This window comes from Blennius ocellaris (genome assembly GCF_963422515.1).
Source record: "Blennius ocellaris genome assembly, chromosome: 18".
NCBI lineage: Eukaryota > Metazoa > Chordata > Actinopteri > Blenniiformes > Blenniidae > Blennius > Blennius ocellaris.
The window spans coordinates 10,153,859-10,176,376 of NC_137667.1; the positions used below are offsets into that span (position 1 = coordinate 10,153,859).

At 39.4% G+C, this 22,518-nt stretch overlaps 1 protein-coding gene across 1 annotated transcript; it reads left to right on the forward strand.

The window, feature by feature from the left end:
* Positions 1–537: 537 nt before the first annotated feature.
* LOC308143285 (apolipoprotein B-100-like) lies at positions 538–21,431 on the forward strand (the record flags this gene model as incomplete). The annotated part of the gene is made up of 31 exons (XM_080514024.1): positions 538–592; positions 1,355–1,467; positions 1,593–1,738; positions 1,929–2,076; positions 2,188–2,340; positions 2,475–2,599; positions 2,710–2,795; positions 2,869–3,313; positions 3,407–3,521; positions 3,690–3,836; positions 3,927–4,138; positions 4,233–4,428; positions 4,513–4,692; positions 4,798–4,992; positions 5,098–5,265; positions 5,358–5,563; positions 6,048–6,230; positions 6,314–6,444; positions 6,537–6,747; positions 6,827–6,999; positions 7,154–7,317; positions 7,414–7,502; positions 7,587–7,960; positions 8,411–10,818; positions 12,190–12,247; positions 12,764–14,437; positions 14,524–14,635; positions 14,742–14,928; positions 15,026–15,775; positions 18,412–18,469; positions 21,406–21,431. The coding sequence occupies 31 exons, from the start codon at positions 538–540 to the stop codon at positions 21,429–21,431; spliced, it is 9,288 nt and encodes a 3,095-aa protein (XP_080370150.1).
* Positions 21,432–22,518: the final 1,087 nt, after the last annotated feature.

A 22,518-nucleotide genomic window follows, 5' to 3' on the forward strand; every position in this document is an offset into this window, starting at 1 on the left:
GTAATGTATAGACGTCATAACACGATAAAGTTGTAAAGCACATCATGCAAGAGATTAAAAAAAACATTTTACTTTGGTTTTATAAATATAAAATGTTCTGGTGCAAGTATTATTTTGACATAATACAAAAGTATGTCTTTAGCACCCATGATATATTGGAACACCAATAAATATATACATTCATTAATATTATTCTTATATATCAACATATTATACCGTAGTTATTTATTGATAAACTAAAGCCTTTTATTCTGAAATCATTTGGATCATGGGAGGTGTTGTCTTCCAAATGAAGCCACTATTTAAATGTGAATTATCACAATTCTCAAATCTTCTTCGAGAAAGGCTTTATGAAACGAGTTGCCTTTGTCCCTCCACACATACGTATTAGCCTGGACTTTGGAGCTGAAACCTTACAGCATGCAATTCCCATCGCGGCTCCATCCAGAACATGGCAGGTATAAAAGGCTTTCGTATTGGCCAAGATCTCAGTCTCTTTTGAGTACTCATCAAAGCAGAGAGCTACAGGAACCCATCATGGGGGACCCAAAGCTTTGCCTTTTAATCCTTCTGATCAAACTCACCTTCACTTGTAAGTATTTTTCAATGGAATACTATGAATACAGAACTATTAGAGGCCAAAAAAAAAATTTTTTGCTTTCAAAACTTTCTTTGAAGAATTATAATTCACTTGAATGAAAATTCAAATATTCCTGATTTGTCTCATCTGTCTTCACAGACGCCCAAGAGGACCATGCATCTTGTCTTTGTAAGTCTAAAAAACTGGCGTGCTCTTTATACTTCTGGTGTGAAGTTTGAATTGTGATTTCCATACAATTTTTGAAAGAACTGTGGTCTTTAAAGAAAAATATCTGTCCAAATCATGACTTTGTATAAATGTAGGGTTGTTTCAACTTTTTTCTCTTTTTCACACACCCAGAAAAATATTCAAATTGCCATTCATTAGAAGTCAGGTACATCCGGGAAAATGTGAAAGCCGTGAAATTTTCTGCACACACTTACAATCTTGCTTTTCTTAGCTTCTGCTATTTCTGGTCCACGGTAGCAACATTTACCTGAGACTCACCTTTTTTTTTTGTTTATTTCAAATTGTTGAAGAAATTAGCTCTAGTGTTATGTAGATGTAAAATTCCATCAAGTGCAAATGTAAGCCAGCTTCAATTATATTTTTTAGGAATTTGTCATGTGTCAATAAAAGGTCAATAGTTCTGCCACCTCTGCAAGAAAGGATTCTGCTTAGCTGTTGTTCCTTATATGAGTTGTTTAATTGTTACTGCAGTTGCTTTGTCTTGCAAGGATGAATTGTAATTTGAAAATACTGTTTCTCATGAAGTTGCAAAAGGTTTCAAGGCACATCACAAGTATGAATACCTATATGAAGCGGAGTCCCTGAATGCTATCAATGGAGCGTCACATCTTAAGAATGGTCCAAAAGCCACTTGCAAGGTAGAGGTGTTTGTGCTTTTACAGCTATCTTTTGTCTCTCACTCTTCAAGCAAACCCTATTTGTTACACTTTTTATTCATTGTGCTTCACAAAGAAATGTAGTGCTAATAAAACATTTTAAACAGGTTGAAATTGAAGTACCTCAGAAGTGTAGTTTCATCATCCGCACCACCGGCTGCAGCCTGAGCGAGGTCATCGATGTGGACGCAGAGGGAAACCCTGTGTTCGGCTCCACACCCGCCTCTGATGCCTTTGCTGCTGAAATGGAGAGGTATATCCACACACACGCACGCACGCACGCGCACACACACACACACACACACACACACACACACACACACACACACACACACACACACACACACACACACACACACACACACACACACACACACACACACACACACACACACACACACACACACATACACCTCAATCTTGTATTTCTGTATCTTCTCCAGATATCCAGTGAAAGTTGTCTTTGAGGGTGTGCACGATGTGAAACTGTACCCTGAGGATGGTGAGACCACAAACATCCTGAACATCAAAAGGGGTATCATCTCTGCCCTGGTTGTGCCTCTGATGGAAGAAGACAAAAATAAAAATATGGTAAATTTCCTGCTTCTTAATACATGATGACAAAATTCACTGTTTTGTCAAGCACAGTGAAAAGCAATGCAATGCCATTGATGATCTGTTTCACTGTTCACACACTTTTAGCCTACCATCCATGGCATGTGCAGGACTCAGTACACTACCGACGCCAAGGAAGATACTGCAACCGACATCAGACTTACCAGGGATCTGTCCAGATGTAACAAATTTGTCCCAATAAGAGATCACACAAGCCCTCTGGCACTCGTGTCTGGCATGGTAAAGTACCCAAGCATGCAAGCTGTGAGGCTCAAACAATTTGAGCCACAGAGACTTTTCCAGCTTCATAAACCTAAAGTCAGTGTCAAATTCAGATGAGGAATTTCTCAGCCATTTGTTTATTTGGTTTTCAGCACTACCCTCTGGCTCAGCTGATCAGAAGCTCCCAAATCTGCAACTACAAGTTTGACAATGAGGAAAAACACATCACTTCTGGCTCTTGCACTGAGAACCACATTCTTCTTCCCTTCTCTCACAAGTAAGTCACACTTACACAACTTTAAGTGCACTCTAGGCTAAGTTCTATAATGGCATGTACATGGTTTTATAGGTATCATTCATTTTCATGTCTGTCTTTCAACTCTACAGGGGAGAGTATGGCGTTACCAATGTGGGGAAACAGCACCTCACTCTTGTTCAAGTTTCTCCACATTCAGACAGAGACTTTTTCCACAGTAAGTAAGCTCATCTTAGATAATCAGTCTCTGAGAATAGGCCAAATAACTTAAAATGTTCTCTTTTGTTAAGGTGACCATGTCAAGGGTCTTCACATGGAGACTGTTGAGGATAAGTATGCCATCCAGGATAAGGATGCAGCTCTCAATATCCTGAGAGAGCTGGCTGCTCTGCCTGAGTCTGACGGTGAGAAGAGGGCCCACCTTTTCCACGTGCTGGTCTACCTCGTCCGCGGAATGAAGACTGAAACCTTGAGTCCTGCCATTCCCGAGGCTCTTGAGGTGTCCCGTGTCCTGACCTACCAGGTCCTGGCACAGTGTGGAACCCCTCAGTGCAGCAGTGCCATCATGCAGATCCTCAGGTCCTTTGACAGTGCCTCCCTTGAGGTTGACGCGTCTGTCTTTGCTCTGGGACTCATGTCCAATCCATCTGAACTGCTCATCAATGACATGCTCGAGATGGCCAAGTACAAATCCAGCAAGCCCATCATGTATGCTTTGAGCAATGTTGTCAAGAGGTGAGTGAATCGAAGAGCATATATTTCTGTGCTGAAATATTTTAGTGTGTTGAAATTCCTCATAAATGTGGTTGAACATGTTTGTATTGACAGGTTTTACAAAGCTGAGGAAAAACTCACTCCTGAGATTTTCGCTGTTGCTGAATTCATGGCCAGCAAGCTGGGTGACTGCTCTGGAGACAATGACGAAACTTTCTTGACATTGAGGGTAGGTCTCTCTCTTTAAGGCTAAAAATGAAAATCGGTACAATTTAGAAATAAATCATGAATTTTAGATGAAACATATAACACCTGCCATGAACAAATAACTCAGAAACATGTCTCAATCAATGTTAGGCTTTTTGAAAACGTTTTCTTTTTTGGCTTTCAAATTCAGGTTATTGGAAACATGGCTCCAGCAGTTGTAAACGCAGGCCCTGCACTCAGAGGTGCCGTAATGCAGTGTGTGAACCAACCTGCAGCTTCACCAGCTGTGCAGCAGGCTGCTATCCAGGTCTTCAGACTGACTCCTGCTCCTGCAGAAGTAAGTGTGACTATGAATGCCACAGATTGTCCGAATCATTACTTCCATTGCTCTTTCATGCCACTGACTTTTTTTTTTTTTTAATCACAGGTCAGGGACGTCTTCATGCAGGTTCTTTTGGACAGTGCCAGCCCCATGCAAAAGCGCATTGCTGCATACCTGGTGCTTATGAAGGATCCTCAGACAAGTGAACTGACCCAGCTGGTGAATGCCTTGCCTACGGAGCAGGACTCACAAGTCAAGAGCTTTGTCATCTCCCACCTTACCAACATTTTGTCCTCAACTGTGCCTGAGACACAGGAGTAAGTAAAAAAAAATAAACAGTCCATACATTTTTTTTGTGGATTTTCTGATATAACAATATGATTAATTTTTTTCTCTAATTCTTTCTAACAGAATTAGACAGAGGATTCTGGATGCTCTGCAGGGTAATGCGATTGAGCGCACCATGAATCCCACCAAGTTTTCTCGCAACTACAAGATTGGATCTTTGGAAGGCAACATGCTCTTTGATAGCAGCAGCTACCTGCCCAAGGAAGTCATGCTTGACATGACTCTGAAAGCTTTTGGTTTTGAAATTGACATGATGGAGGTAAGGATTATTACATCCCAACTTGTGCATTGTGCAGATTGAGCAGTAAGTTAATTTTTAACCCTGTGTTTCTCATCTATACAGGTCGGCATGGAGGGCAAAGGATTCGAGCCAACGGTCGATGCTCTTTTTGGAAAGAATGGATTCTTCCCTGACACTGCCTTGAAGACAATGTACTTTGTCTCTGACAACATGCCACAGTCAGTCAGTGAACTCTTGGAGAACATCATGCCTGCCCTGAAGACGAACAGGATGAAGAGACAGGTACTTAAAAGACAAACTTTAATCACACTGTATTTACTTTAATAATATCACTTCACGAGGGAAGCATTTCAAAACATTTTACAATTTTGTATTCAGGCCCACATGAATCTGATGAGAGACATTGGACGCAACCTCAACAAACTGGTGAGGGACCTGAAGGATGTACAGTCTCCAGAAGCAATGGTCTACATGAGACTGTTGGGCAATGAACTGGGATATCTGAAGACCAACGAAATGGAGGAGATGGCCTACTCTCTTGCAATGATGATTGACAGCATGTTCAAGATGTTCCCAACTGACGTAAGTTAGATTCATGAGTTACTTTAAACAGATAATAAGCTGTGCTTCAGTCTAAACATTTATTTTATGAATGAAATGTCTATTGTGCATTATCATTTGGCACAGATCATGAAGGCTCTGATGACCAAGGCTGACAACACTATTTTTGCCCACTACATCTTCATGGACAATGAATTCTTCCTGCCTACTATGACTGGTGTGCCTTTGAGGGTGGCACTGTCTGGTACTTTCACCCCTGGTCTCAAGGGTGGTCTTCAGATGGCTCGTGATATGGTAATTATTCAAACGTGTGTTTGAAAGCCATGCCCACTCTTTTCTTTCACTGCACATCCATAACTATTAACTTGCTGTGTTTTTCCACACAGAGCAAAGTTAACTTAATGCCCTCTGCTGGCGTTGAGTTTGTAACTGAAGTTGGCTCCCACATCCCTGAATATGTCCACTCTGGATTGGAGATGCACACCAACATTTTCCATGAGAGTGGAGTCAGAGCTGAGATCTCCATGGCACGTGACAACATCAAGCTGACCATTCCTGCTCCAACAAATCCAACAAAACTCATCAAAATGACGTAAGTCATTGTAGAAGTGTGTTTGGGCCGTTATAAATGAGGGGAAAATCTCTTACATTTAGTAAATCAACACAGAAATACTGTAAATGCTGTTTTGGTCCAAATATAAGTCTGTAGGTGAATGCTGTATTGCTTAATTTTTTTTAAGCACATGTTGCTGTTGTCTGGACATTAGAGAGATTTTTACTTCATCGAGGTATGCAAGCTGTACTAGATTATGTTTATCAGCATCCTAAAATGTAAGACAAAGTTTGATGACTAACATATTTTTCTTTTCCTCAGACCACAAATATAAGACAAACCTTCTTTTTCAGACTTACTTCATGAACAGGAAAATTGTATTATATTTGGACCAATGCGGTAGATAGTGACAGAGATATGAATATTCAAAATGTACTTTTCTATGATGTGAGCTCATGACAGTGTTTTTGTGAGTACTTGAGAGAAATATGGTAAGCAAGTTTTTGTTTACATTCTCTTCAAGGAACAACCTGGTAGCAGTGACTGGATCTGAGGTCCAAAATATCCCATCAATATTGATGGACAAGATTGATGTAAGCGAGTGCACTCCAGTCTTTGCTGGAATGAAATACTGCACAGCTCTGCAATACACTGATGCTTACTCACATGAGACAGGCCCATACTTCCCCATCACTGGAGACAGCAAGTGAGCAAGACTCTGAACAGCCATAGGCCATTTTAAAATCAATTGCCATTGGAAATGTGCTGATTAATTGTGTTCCCTAACAGATTTGCTGTGGAGCTCCACCCAACTGGAGAAGTCACTGAGTACACTGCCACTGTTGCCTATGAGCTCGTCAAGGAAGGAGAGGAAGGCAGGCAAAAGGTTGACACTATTAAGTTCATCCTGAGGGCTGAAGGTAAAGTTTTGTATTGACACTTGACAGTGAATTGTAATAGAAACCCTGGTACTGATAATACTGTTCTGTGATGATTCGTTGGTTAACAACAGGTGCAGAGCCCACTGAAGCCATGGCAGTTTTGAAATACAACAGAAGAAAGAATGTTATTACAGCTGACATCCAGATCCCTGACTATGACGTTGAGGCTGGACTGAGGCTCGGTGTTGTTGATGGAAACACGAAGGGCAAAGGAACCCACTCCATCTCTCTCGACCTGATTAACAAGAACATCCCTCAGCTCTCTGTTGTTGGCCGTGCCAAGTAAGATATCTGTTATAAATGCTTATTAAAGATACATTCATAATTAAGAAAATGTCAGCTAATGGGACACATTTTTCAGTTTGAAGGACATGAAGGAAGGCATGTTGCAAGTCCAACTTCTGGTGCCCTCCATCAATGCTGACGCCACTGTCACAGCTAACATGAAACATGAAGAGGAACTGGAACTGCAACTTCAGAGCATCATCAAGTTCCTGCAAACCACATCCGAGCAAACAATTGACCTTAAATATGGTAAAATAAGTTTTCACTCACAATATATTTTCTCACTTTATATAGTTACATATTTTCTTCAGAAGCGAATACATCCATGGTTAGTAGATCATCCACAAAAAGGTTAAGTGAAATCATTGTTTTGTTTTTTTTGTTTGTTTCTTTGTCTTTGCAGGTGCCAAAAGGGTTGAGATTGAATTTAAATCTGATACGAACTCTGAGATTACCAAGATCATCCCAAATGTTGGTGTGATTAAAAAGTATGGTAATGACCTTCTTGACATGCCCATTGGGGAGACTGACATGAAGGTCCGTCAAATTCTCAAGGAATTCGTAGAGGTGAGAATCATTTATCATTTCTATGTTTTGATTGTAAGATATTTTGACCAACTGTACAACAATACTATACAACACTTTTTTTTGTTTTCTTTTTAGACAACAAACAAACACCTGGAAAGCTACGGTGCTTTCAGAGTACCTGGCATGCCAGAGATTTCCCTGCCAGAGACACTCTTCCTGAACCTGTAAGTTAGAGAGAATTTTATGTAACTTTTAACAAAATATAATGTTTAAATGTTTATACATTTTTTTCTTTTTTTGTGACACAGTGACACAAAGGCTGTTTACTACTTCAACCCTGAACATTTCACCGTCGTTCTACCTCTCCCTCTTGGAGGAAAGTCAGCAGAAGAACTGAACTTCCCACCAGCTTTGACGACACCTCAGATGTCTGTACCACAGCTTGGACTGGAGATTGTCTCCATGGAGGTTCCCATCCCTGACTTTGTCATTCCAGAGAGCTTCTCTTTATCTATTCCTTATTTTGGCAAAGCTGATTTCTCCACTGTAATGAAAAGTAACATCTATGACATGGAGGCCTCAGTGATGGCTGGCAAAGATGTAATGAAAGTACCAAACTACTCAGCAAAATTTGATGTGAAAGGGACCTCTCCAATCGACATCCTCTCAGTGATGACTGAAGGTAATTCACAGCCAGTATTGTTTATAAATTTAAAAACTACAACATAAGACAAAAAAGAAAATACAATAAAACAGTAGACACTTGGCTAATTTCATTGTTTCACCTGTATGTGTTGTACTGTTTAGATGTGTTATTATTGTTTGTTTAACAGCAGCTTTTCAAGCTGCAGTGACCAAATACCTATATTACAAAAAACACTTGTTGGGTTTGCTGCTGTTGGAAGAGGAAACTGATGTACTGAAAGAACAAAACAACAATAATTGTACTAAAGACAAAATGGTGTCAGAAATGTATTTGTATTAGGCAAACAGTAACAAGGGTCAATATTGAATTCAGTTTGTTTCTATATTGTGGTAGTTGGATAGTTGTGCAAAGTCATGGATGTGAAAGAGCTCTGAAACTCAGGAATTAATGTTGTTTTATATCATTCTTTTTTTTTTTTACATTTAGGGTCAGCGATGTTGGACACCACCGAATCCATCAAGGCTGAGCTGAAAACCTCTTTCACTCATAAATTCATCGAAGCTAGATTAAGCATAAATGAGGACGCAACCATCACAGACAAGATTAGTTTGAAATCTACAAGCAAGGTAGAAGCCACAAGTCCACTGGGTCTCAGTGTTGTCCTTGAGCACTCTGGCATGGCTGGAATCAACACTGAAGAAATTTCTGCTGACAACAATTTTGAGGGAAATTTCAAGGCTGGACCAATCTTTGGCAAGACAATTTCAACCCAGACCTTTACTCTCTTCCCACTCAGACCAGAGGCAAAGATTGACTCTTCTCTCCAGTTGGACTCCACCATTCTCAAGGCCCAGAATACCATTGCTGCAACCTTTGCCAATGGTGAACTCTCATTCACTTCTAACACCAATGCTTTTGAAGACATCTTGACTCATGTTGCTGAGCTTTCATTCAAAGACAGTCGTCTGTCACTTAAAAGCGACGCAAATGCTGCTGCTCTTGGCATGAAGATCCGCAACCAAGCTGAAGCCTCTGCTGGTGTCAGTGAAGTCCTTGTGAGAATTGAAACAAATGCAGATCAATCTGAAAACCGTGTTTACTCTCTGATGACTGCATCTTTTGATAGCAATGGTCTGGCTCTGAACAGCGACGCCAACATGAAGCTTTTTGAAAATGAGGCGACTCACAAGGCTGCTCTGACTTTGAACAAGGACGGCTTGGCCACAAGTGGAACAACTACCCTCCAGAGCTTCCTTGCATTGGAAAATACCTTCTCTGGTGGACTAGATGCAACAAAAGCAAGTCTCTCCATTACCAACAAGGGTGCAATGCGTGATCTCAAGGTTGATAATGCCAACACTCTGGTCATTACTCTCTCCAGCCTCGACTTTAACTCAAAGGCTGACGTTATTGCTAGTGAATATGCTTCTTACACTCATGACATCACCTTCGACCTGAAGCCCTACACTGCATCTGCAAATCTTAAGAACAATCTTAAACTTCTGACTGCTGATTTCATCAATGAGGCACAGCTGCAGGCTGAGCTGTACAAGATGGACCTGACTGGAAGCCTGAAAGCCATCTATGGTGAGGAAGAGATCAAGCACACTTACCAAATCAGCTACGCTGATATGACTGCTAATGCAAAATGCAGCACCACTGGAAAACTTTTTGGAACTCATATGAACCAAAATACAGAAGTTGAACTCATTGGTCTTGCTGCCAGGATCACAAATGATGCTCGCTTCAACTCGCAGCCAATCCGCTTTGATCACACCATCCGGTGCAGCATTGTTCCTTTCGACTTCAACCTTGATGCCATCTTCAATGGTGATGGAGATATGACAATGTATGGCAAGCACAGTGCACAGCTCTATGGCAAGTTCCTCCTCAGAGCACAGCCTCTGGCTTTTGCTAGCTCACATGAATGCAGAGCATCAGTAACTCAGGAGTTGATTAATGGTATTTCACTCCACACGATTATTGAAAACAACATTGACAGTGTCATGGCACTCCAAGAGCAAAAGATCAGTTTGAGAATGAAGTCTAAATTGAATGACCACGTTTTCAACCAGGATATAAATATTTATAACACTCCTCAGAGAACTGGAATTGAGATTTCTGAAACAATGCTAACAAACCTCCTCAACACAGACTCTACAGAAAACCAGGAATTTGCCATCTCTGGTTTTCTTAAGTATGACAAAAGTATGAAGAGTCATATCATTCACCTTCCTCTCATTGAAAGTCTGCCAGTCGTTTTGGAAAGCATCAAAGGACTTGTGGTTCGTGCAGCAGAGGCACTTCAAGAATACATTAACAACGATGAGATCAAGGATAGACTTGCAGCTCTTCCCCGGTATGTAAATGACTTTGTTGCTCAAATTAACATGGAAGATAAGATCAATCAGCTGAAGCAGTATTTTAGTGACTTTACCCAAGGCTATGTTATCACCATGGATGATGTGGAAGCCTCACTGAGGAACCTGAAAGTGACTGTTGAAAGACTATTGGCTGACCTCACTGTTTACATCCAACAGTTTGTTGGCATGATGAAAGACGTTATTGCCAAGGCCACTCTCCCTGAAACCCTTGTGAGAAATTTCCAGGAACTGCTCAATACTATTACTGAGGAGTATGATATCAAGGCTGTGGTTGTGAACATGATCGATACCATCAGAGAGATGATCAGTCAGTTCGATCTGGAAAAACTGAGGGGCAGCAGTATTGCATTCCTGAGTGACATTGATGCCAAGTATGAAATCAAGGCTCAACTTGAAACCATCATGAAAGTTATTAGAGACACAATTGACTCCTTTGACATGGCAACATTTGCTGCTGAGATGAAGAGCTACATTACATCTATTGACATCCATGCTTACGTTGATAAAATAGTGAATCAAATTCCCATTGACACGTTCACTGAAATAATAGGTTACTTGAGGAGAACAATTCAGAACCTTGACCTAATTGAAAAACTCAATACTGTCTGTGCAAAGATCTGTGAGGTGATTGTAAAGTTTGAAATTGAACAGAAAGTCCAGGCTGTCTTTGAAAAGGTGGTTGAGCTCATTAAGCAATTCAGAATTGAGGAAACCATCAGTGCGCTTTTGAAAATAGTGAAGGATGTAGATATTCCGGCCAGATTAATGCAATTATTCCAAGATGTCATCGACTACTTGAAAACCACTGGGATTGAGGAGATTATTCAACAACTGAACATGTTGATTGAAACGACCGTGGAAAAACTAAAGTCCTTGGATTACAACAAGTTGGTGGATTATGCCAATAATTTTATATCTGACTTCACAATTTACATGAATGAGCTGATAAGGACGCTAGGAGTTTCACAGAAATTTGAGGCAACGCGAGACTTTGTCAACTTGTTTTTGTCAACTGTTCAAGGGTTCATGGAACGCCTGAGAGAAATCAGAATTGCAGAAGTAAAGGATGTCTTTGACCAGGTTGTGCTTAATAACCTTAGGACTACTGCTGAATTTATAAAAGAGAGAATTACAACTCTTGACATTAAAGCTGAGATTTCATCTTATATGGACTTTGTGGGCAAAAACTACACAAAGCTTATGAGCGTCATTATCAATACTTTGACCAATGCTGCTGAGATGCTGAAGAGCATGATACCAGAACAGAAACTCTTCAATGAAATTCAACAGATTATTAATGTACTCCTTATTGAAATGAAGAAAGCTGAGATCACAATTCCATCTTTTACCATTCCTCTAACTGATCTTATTGTGCCTCCCTTGACAGTTGGCATTGATGCACTGAAACAGTTTGAATGCCCAACAAAGCTTGACATTCCTATGTTCAGCATCATGGGCTTCTACACTGTGCCAGCCACTACCATCTCAATTAATGATATCAAACAGACAATCATTGACCTCATTGATTTTATTCTTAACTTTGAGATGGAGTTGTTAAATATGGGTGCTTCTTTCGGACAACTGGCAACTGACTATCTCCCTGCACTGCCCAAGCTTTCAATTCCAGAGGTTTCTTTAACTGAGTTGTCTTTTCCCACTCTTCCCCATGTTCCAGCAGAGAAACTTGTCTATGTTCCTCTCCAACTGCCAACACTTACGATGCCAGTTATTCCCAGTGAGATTGTGATTCCAGAATTTGGTAAACTAAGTTATGAGATCAAAGTCAGCTCCCCAATCTACTCTATTCGAAATGCTGCCGAAGTCCAAAGTTCTCTTGATGTGGATGAAAACCCTCAACTCTCAGCTTTTCTGACTTCCCAGGGAACATCCCCGAGCTTTGAAATTCTTAACTTCAACATGGGCTGCACTGCTCGGATTGGTATTCCCAAGACTCTTCATGTTATTGCGGCTGAGACATTTACAATCACTCATAATTCTCTGACTGTGGACCACCACGCATCAGTAACTTTTGCTGACTTCTGCGCCCAGGCCTCAGCCAAGACCACAATGAAGGCCCAAACAGAACCTTACAACGCTGAGTATTTGAATGAAGTTTTCTTATCAACCCAGGGTGGTTTATCAGCCTCAATTGATACTACCTACAAACACGAGCTCAACCTATATGGCCTAACTGGTGAGGCATCTTTCACACAGAAATCTGTGGCCCGCCAAGAGGGTACCGCTCTCACAATGACTTTTGAAAATGAAGGTTCTTCGACCTTCAATTCACATGACAACAACCACAAGAGTGACTTGCAGATCACAGTAAATCCAAGTTCACTCAAGTTGTCTTTCACTGGTGACACGGATACTTTCCTTTTGAAAACAAGACAGGCACTCACTGCTGATGTAGTTGTATTTAGCCATTTGAAGTTGGATATTCGCTCTCAAACAGAAGGATCTATAATCAAAAGCAGTCTTTTAGAGGGATCTCTAAATGCAAATCTACATGACAGTAAACTTGAACTCAAGGCAACTCATAGGTCCGACATATTTGTGCCAAGGGTTATCCAAGTCAGTGGAGACTTGAACAATGCGATTGACTTTGTTGTTAGTCCCAGTGACGTTCTGTTCAGCTTTGAGAATAAGGGCAACGCAAAGGTTAATTTCAATGACATGCTCATGGCCAAAATTGATCTGCAGAATGATTACTCTGGAAGCTTCAGTCCTGACAAACAGCTGATAAACATTGTGGCTCTGACACGTTTCAATGAGCACAGGCAGCTGTGGAACGTCACTGTAGAGAACAATAGAGAACAGTTTGGCATTCTTGCTTCTGCAGTGGAAAAGATAAATCTTGACATCTTAACAAGACCTATTAGTATTTCTGAGTTTGAGATTCCATTTGTTGGATTCCATACCCCAGCCATAAGCAATCTTGATTTGTATGACCGAACTGGATTGAAATACATTTTAACGACTCCTGAGCAGATTGTTGATGCAAACATTCAGATTGTATACGACAAAAGCCAAGAAGCACCACTTCTCGATTTCATGGGTCTGATTCAAATTCCCTCTTTGGATAACCTGATCACAAAGCTGTCTTTCAAATCTGCTATCATCAATCTCAATGTAAATGCTGGTCTGTACACTGAGGAGGATCTTGTGATACGTTTCGCAGCAAACACAGCCTCTGTGTTTGACAGTCTTAAAGCCAAACTTGAGGGAACTACCAGACTGACAACCAAGACAGAAATCAAGTTGGCCAATTCCCTATCCCTTGAAAATCAGCACGTTGAAGGAACTCATTATAGCACCTTCAGTGTGAACACAGACACTTTTGAAACTACTGTGTCTGTGACTACATCTGGTAAGATTGACTTGCCAGTATTTAAACTGGAAGCAAGACAAAGCCTGGATGCAGATACCAAGACCAAAGCAAATGCTGTGTCCACTTTAAAGATGAACGGACGAATCAACATACCTCTGCTCAAGACTTCTGGAAAGGCTGAGGCAGACCACAGTCTGAAGCTGGAAGGAACCTTTGAAGATATTTCAGTTGAGTATTTCACGAAGGCAAATATGGATGGCATCATGCTGGAAGACGTCTTGGTTTTAGGAGTCATGAACAATGAGGCTACCCTGTATCTAAATAAGGATGGTCTAAGATCCACATCCAAAGTTTTTGCTGGTGCCAAACTGAACAATGGGCTCAACAAACTTTTTGGCATGGACGTAAACGGGCATCTGGCCATTGAGGCATCCCTAAGTCGTGTATATGCAGAGCTGAAGTACAATGGCAACAATGTGGCAAACCTGCTTCACTTTAACACCGATGGAAAACACACTGCCCAGGCTACCATTGTCTTTGAACCAACCTCAATGCTGACGGCTGATATTGAGATCGACATGTCCCAACCAACCAGCCTGGGTGAATTCAGCATTTTTGAGAAGACGCTAGCTGAAGTGACAAGTACCCAGCAGAAGATGTCTACTAATGCCAAGTTTGTCAGCCCACTGTATAATTTAAACGTAGAAGCTGAAATAGACGGTATTGCTCCTGTCTCCAAAGTCATCTTTAAATCCTCTTCCACATCTCCTATTGCCATCTTGCAGTATGACCTGGAATGTAAGTTTCTTATCTGCACATAAGATACACATTTCAAATCAAGCCTATTATCATATGGTTTAACTGAATTAAATGTTCTTCAACAGCTTTGACTACTATGAACTTTGACAATGATGGCATGACTGTGACCGAGAAAGCGGTTTTCTCTGCAAATGACTTCACCATGGATGTTCAACAAATGTTCTCCCATACACCGAGGTACTTTAACTCATAATTTACAATTGGTTGTGATATTTAAAGAATCTCTCACTGTTTTCAGCACTATTGCTTTAAATCAAAATAGTTTCCTTCCTTGTTTCTACAGCGAATCCTATCTCACCCTGAATGTGGACATAACAAGCCTGGCCTTTAGTGATATGAACTTGCGTTACGCCGTCCGTAAAGATGGAATCAGCGCCACAGTTTCTATTCCAACTACAGGCTTTCTTGGTCTTCAGCTTCACGGCAGGATCCAGTCACAGATGAACGCCAGACTTTATGGCCGATATGCCGTAAGCCTCTCATATTGCCAATAAGTTCTCACAAGTGCATTGATGGCTAGTTTTTTTTAATTCAAATACATGTTGTTTGTTTTGTCTGTTAAAACAGTCTGATCCAGGGAAGGACGTTGACATTGTCACCATCAGAGTGTCCCAGAAAGATGCTGACAAAAGCATGAATCTGAAATTCGTCTTCAACATGGACGCCCCTGAAATCATACTCGGTGGATTACAGGAAAAGCTTCCTGCCATCACGTCTTGTGTGTCCAATTACGCAGAGCAACACCGGCTGTTTCGCTATGCTGCTCAGCTGAAAGACATCATTGCTCACTCTGTTGATGACGCCCACAACTTTGCAAACAACCATGCTCCACATTTGAGCCAGGCGTCCGTGCTCTTTAGGAACACTGCTGTTCAGTTCCAGCGGGCTGTTCAGTCGTTCTTGGATGCTGCTGTCAAAGTCCTGAGGGAGACCAAGGTCAAACTACCTGGCGGTGATGAGATGATCCCCCTCACGATGGCGCTCAAAAAAGTAACCACTAGCGTAGCTGTCATGGTAGAGAAGGCAATCAACACGCTGACTGTAAACATTGAGCATGCCTATAATGCAGTCGTCGAGTTGGCCAGTGAAGTTGAGGTTACAATGCCTATCGGTGATGTTATGGCTGGAGCAAAAGTAATCAACTACTGTAAACGGAGTGCGAGGTATTTACTGGAGATCACTGTGCGTAGTTTGAAGAACGTAGCGAGCATCGACATGATCTTGGAAAAACTGGGTGACACCTTGAAGTTCTTTGTTGACAAAGCTCAAGACTTTGTTGACAATAACCTAAGATCTGATACACTCAACGCCATTGCTGTTCGTGTTAATGCTTTGTATGACCAGCAGTTGAGCTTGATCAAGTCATACATAGAGTACGCAAACTTCAACATGAACACTGACTCTATAAATGAGTTCTTCAATTTCATTCTGAACAGTGTCAGATCCAAAATGAATGGATACAGCAGCACTGTTACTGAATATATGCAGCAGGTTCCTGCACAGTACAAATCTTATTTAAAAGTTAAAGGTAAGAAGCTGGAGATTAATATTTGATTTTGAGTTTGCTGGACGACTTCATCAAAATGTAAAGGTGTGAATGTTTGACTGTGTTTTGAAGACAGAAATATACCATTTAAGCTTTTCCAGCTTTGCTTGGCTAACACAAATCATGCCATATGATAAACAACAACATGATACATAACTTTACAATACATTGATAGCATGATTAACTGTACATTTTTTGTGCTGCAAGTTGTCATATTGTATTGATGCAAAATAAAGTCTGTTTACTGAATCACAGTGTATTGAAGTCATTTTTCATTGAGTATGTAAAACCATTATTACTTGTGGGGAAACTTGTTCATATGTTGTGGATCTTCAAATACATAATAATTTGATAGCTTCTTATGTACACATGCCAAATGTTATGTGATCTGATTCAACATCTTGTCAAAATGTAATTAATAACAGAAGCTAATTTAGCATGAACCTCTCAGAAAAGTTACAACTCTATATTTCAGGGGACTGAAGAAAAATCCAACTGAACAATATATAAAGAGGCATTTCTACTACTGTGACCACTGTACTACTATAAATGAGGAACACCCACCAATATTATATAACTCAGCACAGAGGTCTGCAACTTGTGGCCCTGGAGCCAGATGTGGCTCTTTGACCCTTCTGTAGTGGCTCCTTGAAGTTTTCACAACATTATATTTCGGGACCCCCTTGAAAAACGAGATGCTGCATCTCAAGAGGTTTATCCCAGAAATCAAATGAAATGAAATATTTTAATAAACATTTTCATCTTGACACACAAAATCATTTTCAAAAGGACTTTGAACTCTTGAATAAAATGAGCTTTTAAAAAGATATAACTAAAAAGACTCAAATTGGAAAAAAGCTGCTTTAAAAAAAACTTTAAATGACGAGGATTTGTAAAAGAAAAAAAGGTTAAAAACTAGGGCAAAAAGACATGCTTTAAAAAGAGCAAATTTTATATTTTAAAACAGTTAAATATGTCAAAACTCTGGTGAAATAAATGCTGACAAAGGTTGAAACTGAAAATGTAATGAAATTGTTTACCATCATTAATTGTAATAGAAACTTCAATCAAATATAACCACTATAAGATGCAGAAAACAAAATTAGCACAATTTTATGAATAGTGAATACTTTGTAGCAGCAAGATATTACAGTTATTACAACTTGAACATTTTCAGTGGTACTATATCTTGATTCATACATGTACAATACATGTACTATATTAACAATATTGGGCTGCATTAGACTTGAGAATAATATAAGTTACCAAGGAAGGTTTTCACGTTGTCAGTGAACATCAGGCATGTAGTGTTTATAAGCAACCAGGAGGGGTCACCAGAACAGTTCTTTGTGGCGTCATAAAGAAATGATGCCATTACATGAATGAGGGAGCTCTTGTACTGTTAAAACAGAGTCAACAACAGCTTGTAAGCAGATATTTTGGGACTCAATGTATGAGGTTGACAACTGCCCAACTTATTTAATCATAGCTTAAAAAGGCACAAGTGTATCGAAGCCTGTTAAACACTAATGAACAAAAAGACACAAACAAAACTATACATTGGACATCACTAGGTATACAACTGATTTATAACATCTGCATTTAACAAACCTGAAATGGTTGAGCTTGGTAATAATGTTTAAGTCGACCGCCAGCTAATACACATTGTCAATTATGCTGATTCTTTAAAAAGCAGTACGAGTGGAGTGTGTGTTGTTCAGTAGACTAATGAGAACAAATGTGTCCAAAGAAGTCTTCCAGTCTTCCATCGATGCTCTCTGCTTACGTTATCCAGTCCTGATTAGATGCACCGAGGGGACTGGAGACTATCTCAGCCAACTCAGGCCAAAGGGCACGTTACACCACTGACACACCACCGGTCAACTACGATCAAGGTAACACAAAGAGGGACATCTTTACGCAAAGTCATGACTCTGACAAACTTATAAACAATCACAAGCTTAACATTGCACAGTCCATCCATCCATCCATCCATCCATCCATCCATCCATCCATCCATCCATCCATCCATCCATCCACCTTCTATTCTGCTTAATCCAACTTTGGTTGCTGGAACTGACCGCAGCTGATGAGAGGCCAAAGCAGTGTGTCTCCCCATAACATTTCACTACGACATCACAGGACAAACACATAATAAAAACCCAAACTGACATTTAAGCCTATGGGCAATATAGAGACACTGATTCAATGTTTTTGGATAGTGGAAAGAAACCAGTGTACCCAAAGAAATCCCTTGTGTGCAGTGTGAGGTGAGCATGTTTACCACTGGGCCATCACGGACACCTAAACAAGCCAGTGCAATCCTATTCCAGCAAAGGTCCTGATGAAGCCATGCCCCCTGTGAAAAACTGAAACCTTTGAGCTATGACTGTTTTTCCCTACGCAGGAACATGTTATCAAGCAGCTCCTCAAGATACTAGAAGATAGCAAGCAGTCAGATGCAGGTATTCAGGGTGATGCCCTCTTGCCCTTAAACAAATACAGTATGATAGCATTTGTTAAAGCGCTGAGCCATTTTAACACTGAGAAGGGGAAAAAAATAAAAGTTGGTTTCCACTCAGAAATACTTGAAACACACATTGAGGGATTTCGGATTTTACCCAACAACTTCTAGCGCATTTGTGTTATGCAACAAATGAAACACCCAGTAAACCAGAATTCCTTTACGACTGATCAGCTATGAGTACTTAATAAAAAAACATGATTTGCTTCACCTGTTACACAACTTGGTCTGGTGTTGCTCTATCATTCTTCACCAAGGCAAATAAGTGTCTGACATATTCTAAGCTACAACTTGCATAATAATTCAGGCCAACCAATGCTATGTGTTAGCTGCCAATGCGTGTTTATTATAATAAAATAAACTGGTCAATGTGTCAACAGTCAAGAGACACAATGCCTTTTGTATGAAAACAGAAAATTCACAGAAAATGACTAAGCTCATGTCCATCTTTCTTCATAAAGATTTTAGGAGGTACGGCTATTTTGCAACTGGCAGGAATCAACATGTCTGCCTGGCTTTTTGTATCTCCACCTATTGCACAACCCGCTATCGTGTTGCTCTTGCAGTCAATATCTACTGTCCACAGGTTCAGTCAAGACAAAGCAACTGCAACAATGGTCCTCTGATCCACTCAGCTGTGCACACAACACATGCAATAGTCATGTGGCAGGTTATAGTGTAAGAGTCTAAAGAATAATGAGATTTACTCAAACAGCCCAACTGCTTACATCTTTCATATTAAGTTTAAGTTTTGAACACTTGGTAAAGGATCATTTTAAGTCTTAAGCAGTAGCAAAACATACTCTCGATATGAACCTGCTTAAGTTGTAAAAGCCTATCCAACATTCCAGAAAAACAAAAACAGTACATTGCTGCTGAGTATGTTAGGTTAGAATTTTACTCTTTACACTCTACAGTAATGACAACAAAAGAAGAAAAAAACTGCTCTCATTATTGGGTTTGGTTGAAAAATAAATGAGAGTTGTTTCTCCAATCCAAGCATTTAAAGTAAAAACAATTTTCAAAGTTTTAATTGTGATAGTTTAAAAAACAAATGCTCTCATGTATGATATTGAAATCTTTGGAAATACTGTATTTTCATATTGTTGCATGACTGATGAGCAAATATGATAGAGAATTAAGCCAAAGAAAGCCAAGAAACATCCTTTGTGAAAACATTGAATATATAGACTTGTAAAAGTTTGATTGTTGAAATACTGAAAATTTAATTATTCAATGATTGTTTAATTATTGCTATTTATTATGGATTGATAATTATGACCTCTACCTGAAAGAAAGAAAGAAAGAAAGAAAGAAAGAAAGAAAGAAAGAAAGAAAGAAAGAAAGAAAGAAAACATTCATCTTAAGTAAAAAAATTATTAAACAGTTGAAATTACTGTATTTTCAAGTAACAGGATTTACTGTTTAAAACAAGGCATTTAATATATTTTAGCTGATGAAGCTAAACTAGCTCAAAGTTTGTCTGGATTAAGTAATATAGAAAAAAAATCTATTTGAAATGTATCAAAATTCCGCATGTTTGTTTATTTGAATATTATGTAAACAAGAAGAAGTTTACTAAATAAACTATCCCTCCAATGAATATATTTAAATTACCTTATGGCAATGACTAAATGCACTACACTGCACAGCTTTTAAATATCACTAGAAAAAGTTTGTTTTTTTTCCCTTTAAATTCAGCTGAAGTGTATTAGAGTTATTAAGAGTAAAAGTGGTTCTGTCCTACCGGGTCCTTGTTGACATTTTAGCCGAGCCTGACTTCAGCTGCCTGGCTCCCTCTGTCCGCTGACAGCCGAAGCTAACTGTGCTAACCAATGGTAAAGATGAAAATATGAAGTGAAACAACCCCATATGTCACCGCTTCAGAGAAGTTATGTGTCCTTTTAGTCCTCGGCAGTCATTTGGAAGTTAAAAAAAGCGTTTTCCTGGAGAGAATGAAGCCACTTTAAATAGGAGTGGAGCTCATCGATATGTTCGATAACGAGCTGAGCAACCAATCAACTAACCTCTGCACAGATTAAAGGACAGGGCTGAGAAACTACACAACTTTTATTTTGTTTTTACTACTTTAATACTATTAAAACAATAAAATAGAATTGTTAGGATCAGGTTGGCCCATTATTTATGCATGTTACATGTTTGTGATACTATCAAATGCAGTTTAATAGGTAAACATTTTTCTTGGTCTCGTGGTCATTATAGGTAGGAAGGAGTTAAAAAAAAAAAGTCTAATCAAGGCTTATATAAATTAAAGCAAACTAATGCAAAACAGTTAAAACATCATCATCATCATCATCATCATCATCATCATCATCATCATCATCATAATAATAATAATAATACAGTACAGAATTGTTACATTAAAATGATTGAAATAGCTACTACAAAGGAAAATAGGTTAAGGAAAAAGAAAAACTTCTCACCATGAGGAAAAGCACAGTCGCTATAATTACTTTTAGCTAAAGCTCTAAAATGAACAAGATGCATAAACGTTTGACCACTTTTTTTGGATTAGGCTTTTTAGGATAATGGTTTCGTTATAGTTACAAAGCTATGTGTGAAGTTAAAATTACATTATGTCTTTGGAATCCAATGATTCACGTAATAATTTCATAGTGTTCATTTTGCAATAAGTTGATCACAACTCCACAGACATGGTTTTCCACCTCAGCTTTCCACTTTTTCCTTTTAATCGTAGCCAGCTCCTTTACTGCCGCTGACATATATTGTGAATACAGTGATCACTTCGCTCTGTGCTGATGGGGGCTCTTGTGTAACACCACACAGTCTTCTTGTGTCTGATTACCTTATCTTGAGTTCACTCCTGCTGTAATCCTGACCAAATCACTTTTGCAGATTTCTCCCAGGAGGTGAAAGGTTAGCGAAGCATGTTCAGGCAACGGCTGTGTATAGGATTAGTTTTTTGTGATCAACAAAGTTCAGGTTCACTGTAATTTATTCAAACCGCCTATTAAATTGCAACAATAAAGGACTGTCACAAACAATATCTTGTATGTTGAAGATATTAACTCACTGGTCTGGTTTGGAGGATCACTGGACGAATGCTTTGCAGTAAAGTGGAGCAAATCATAGTAACCCTGATTTAGCTGAAATAACTATGTAATGAATAATTCACTGATCTTACACTTCTTACATTTATTATTCACTGTGTACCAACCTCTGTGTTTTGCGCTATATCAACAGTTTCACATTATATTGTGATAGAAATCTTGATTTGCTTTGAAAGATAGACGGATGGCTGGATGGATGGATGGAGCGATAGATAGATAGATAGATAGATAGATAGATAGATAGATAGATAGATAGATAGATAGATAGATAGATAGATAGACTACATGCTGTCACGCACAGCTCCTTCTCGAATAACCTATTTCAAGGTGAAGCACACAACAAGCAGATGACTCAGGTTTCGATTCTGCGCCAGTATGTCTCAGATTGTTCGTACATGCATGGGGCAAAGGTCAACTTAACAATTTTTTTTTTTTTTTTTTTTTAAAGTTCTTCATATATTTGTCTTTGTTTAAAATGACATCACGGTGTAACCTTTCTGCCAGAGAGATTTGATTAGGATACTTTTAGTAATTACCTCTCATTCCTCTCTTCCAACTTAAAACCATGACTCTGAAACAGTCAGTACAATATCACTTTTGCAATTTTTTTTTTAATTTAAAAAACTCAATTGAACTAAATCACCTTATTTGTGTCCTGACCTTTCAATGCCACAAACCTGTTATCAAAGTTACTAACCAGTGCTTTTCGCATTGACCTGATTACTTCTTGTTGTTTTGTAAGCGAACTCCTTTGTTTTTAATCAATGAATTCTGACATATTTATTTTTAATATTCTTCATTTACGAAGTCAGAATGATCCCGAACCCCAAATAATAAAACTAGTGTCAGTTCAGACAGTCATTGTGGCCACCCCCACCCAGTGCTGACAGACAAGTCT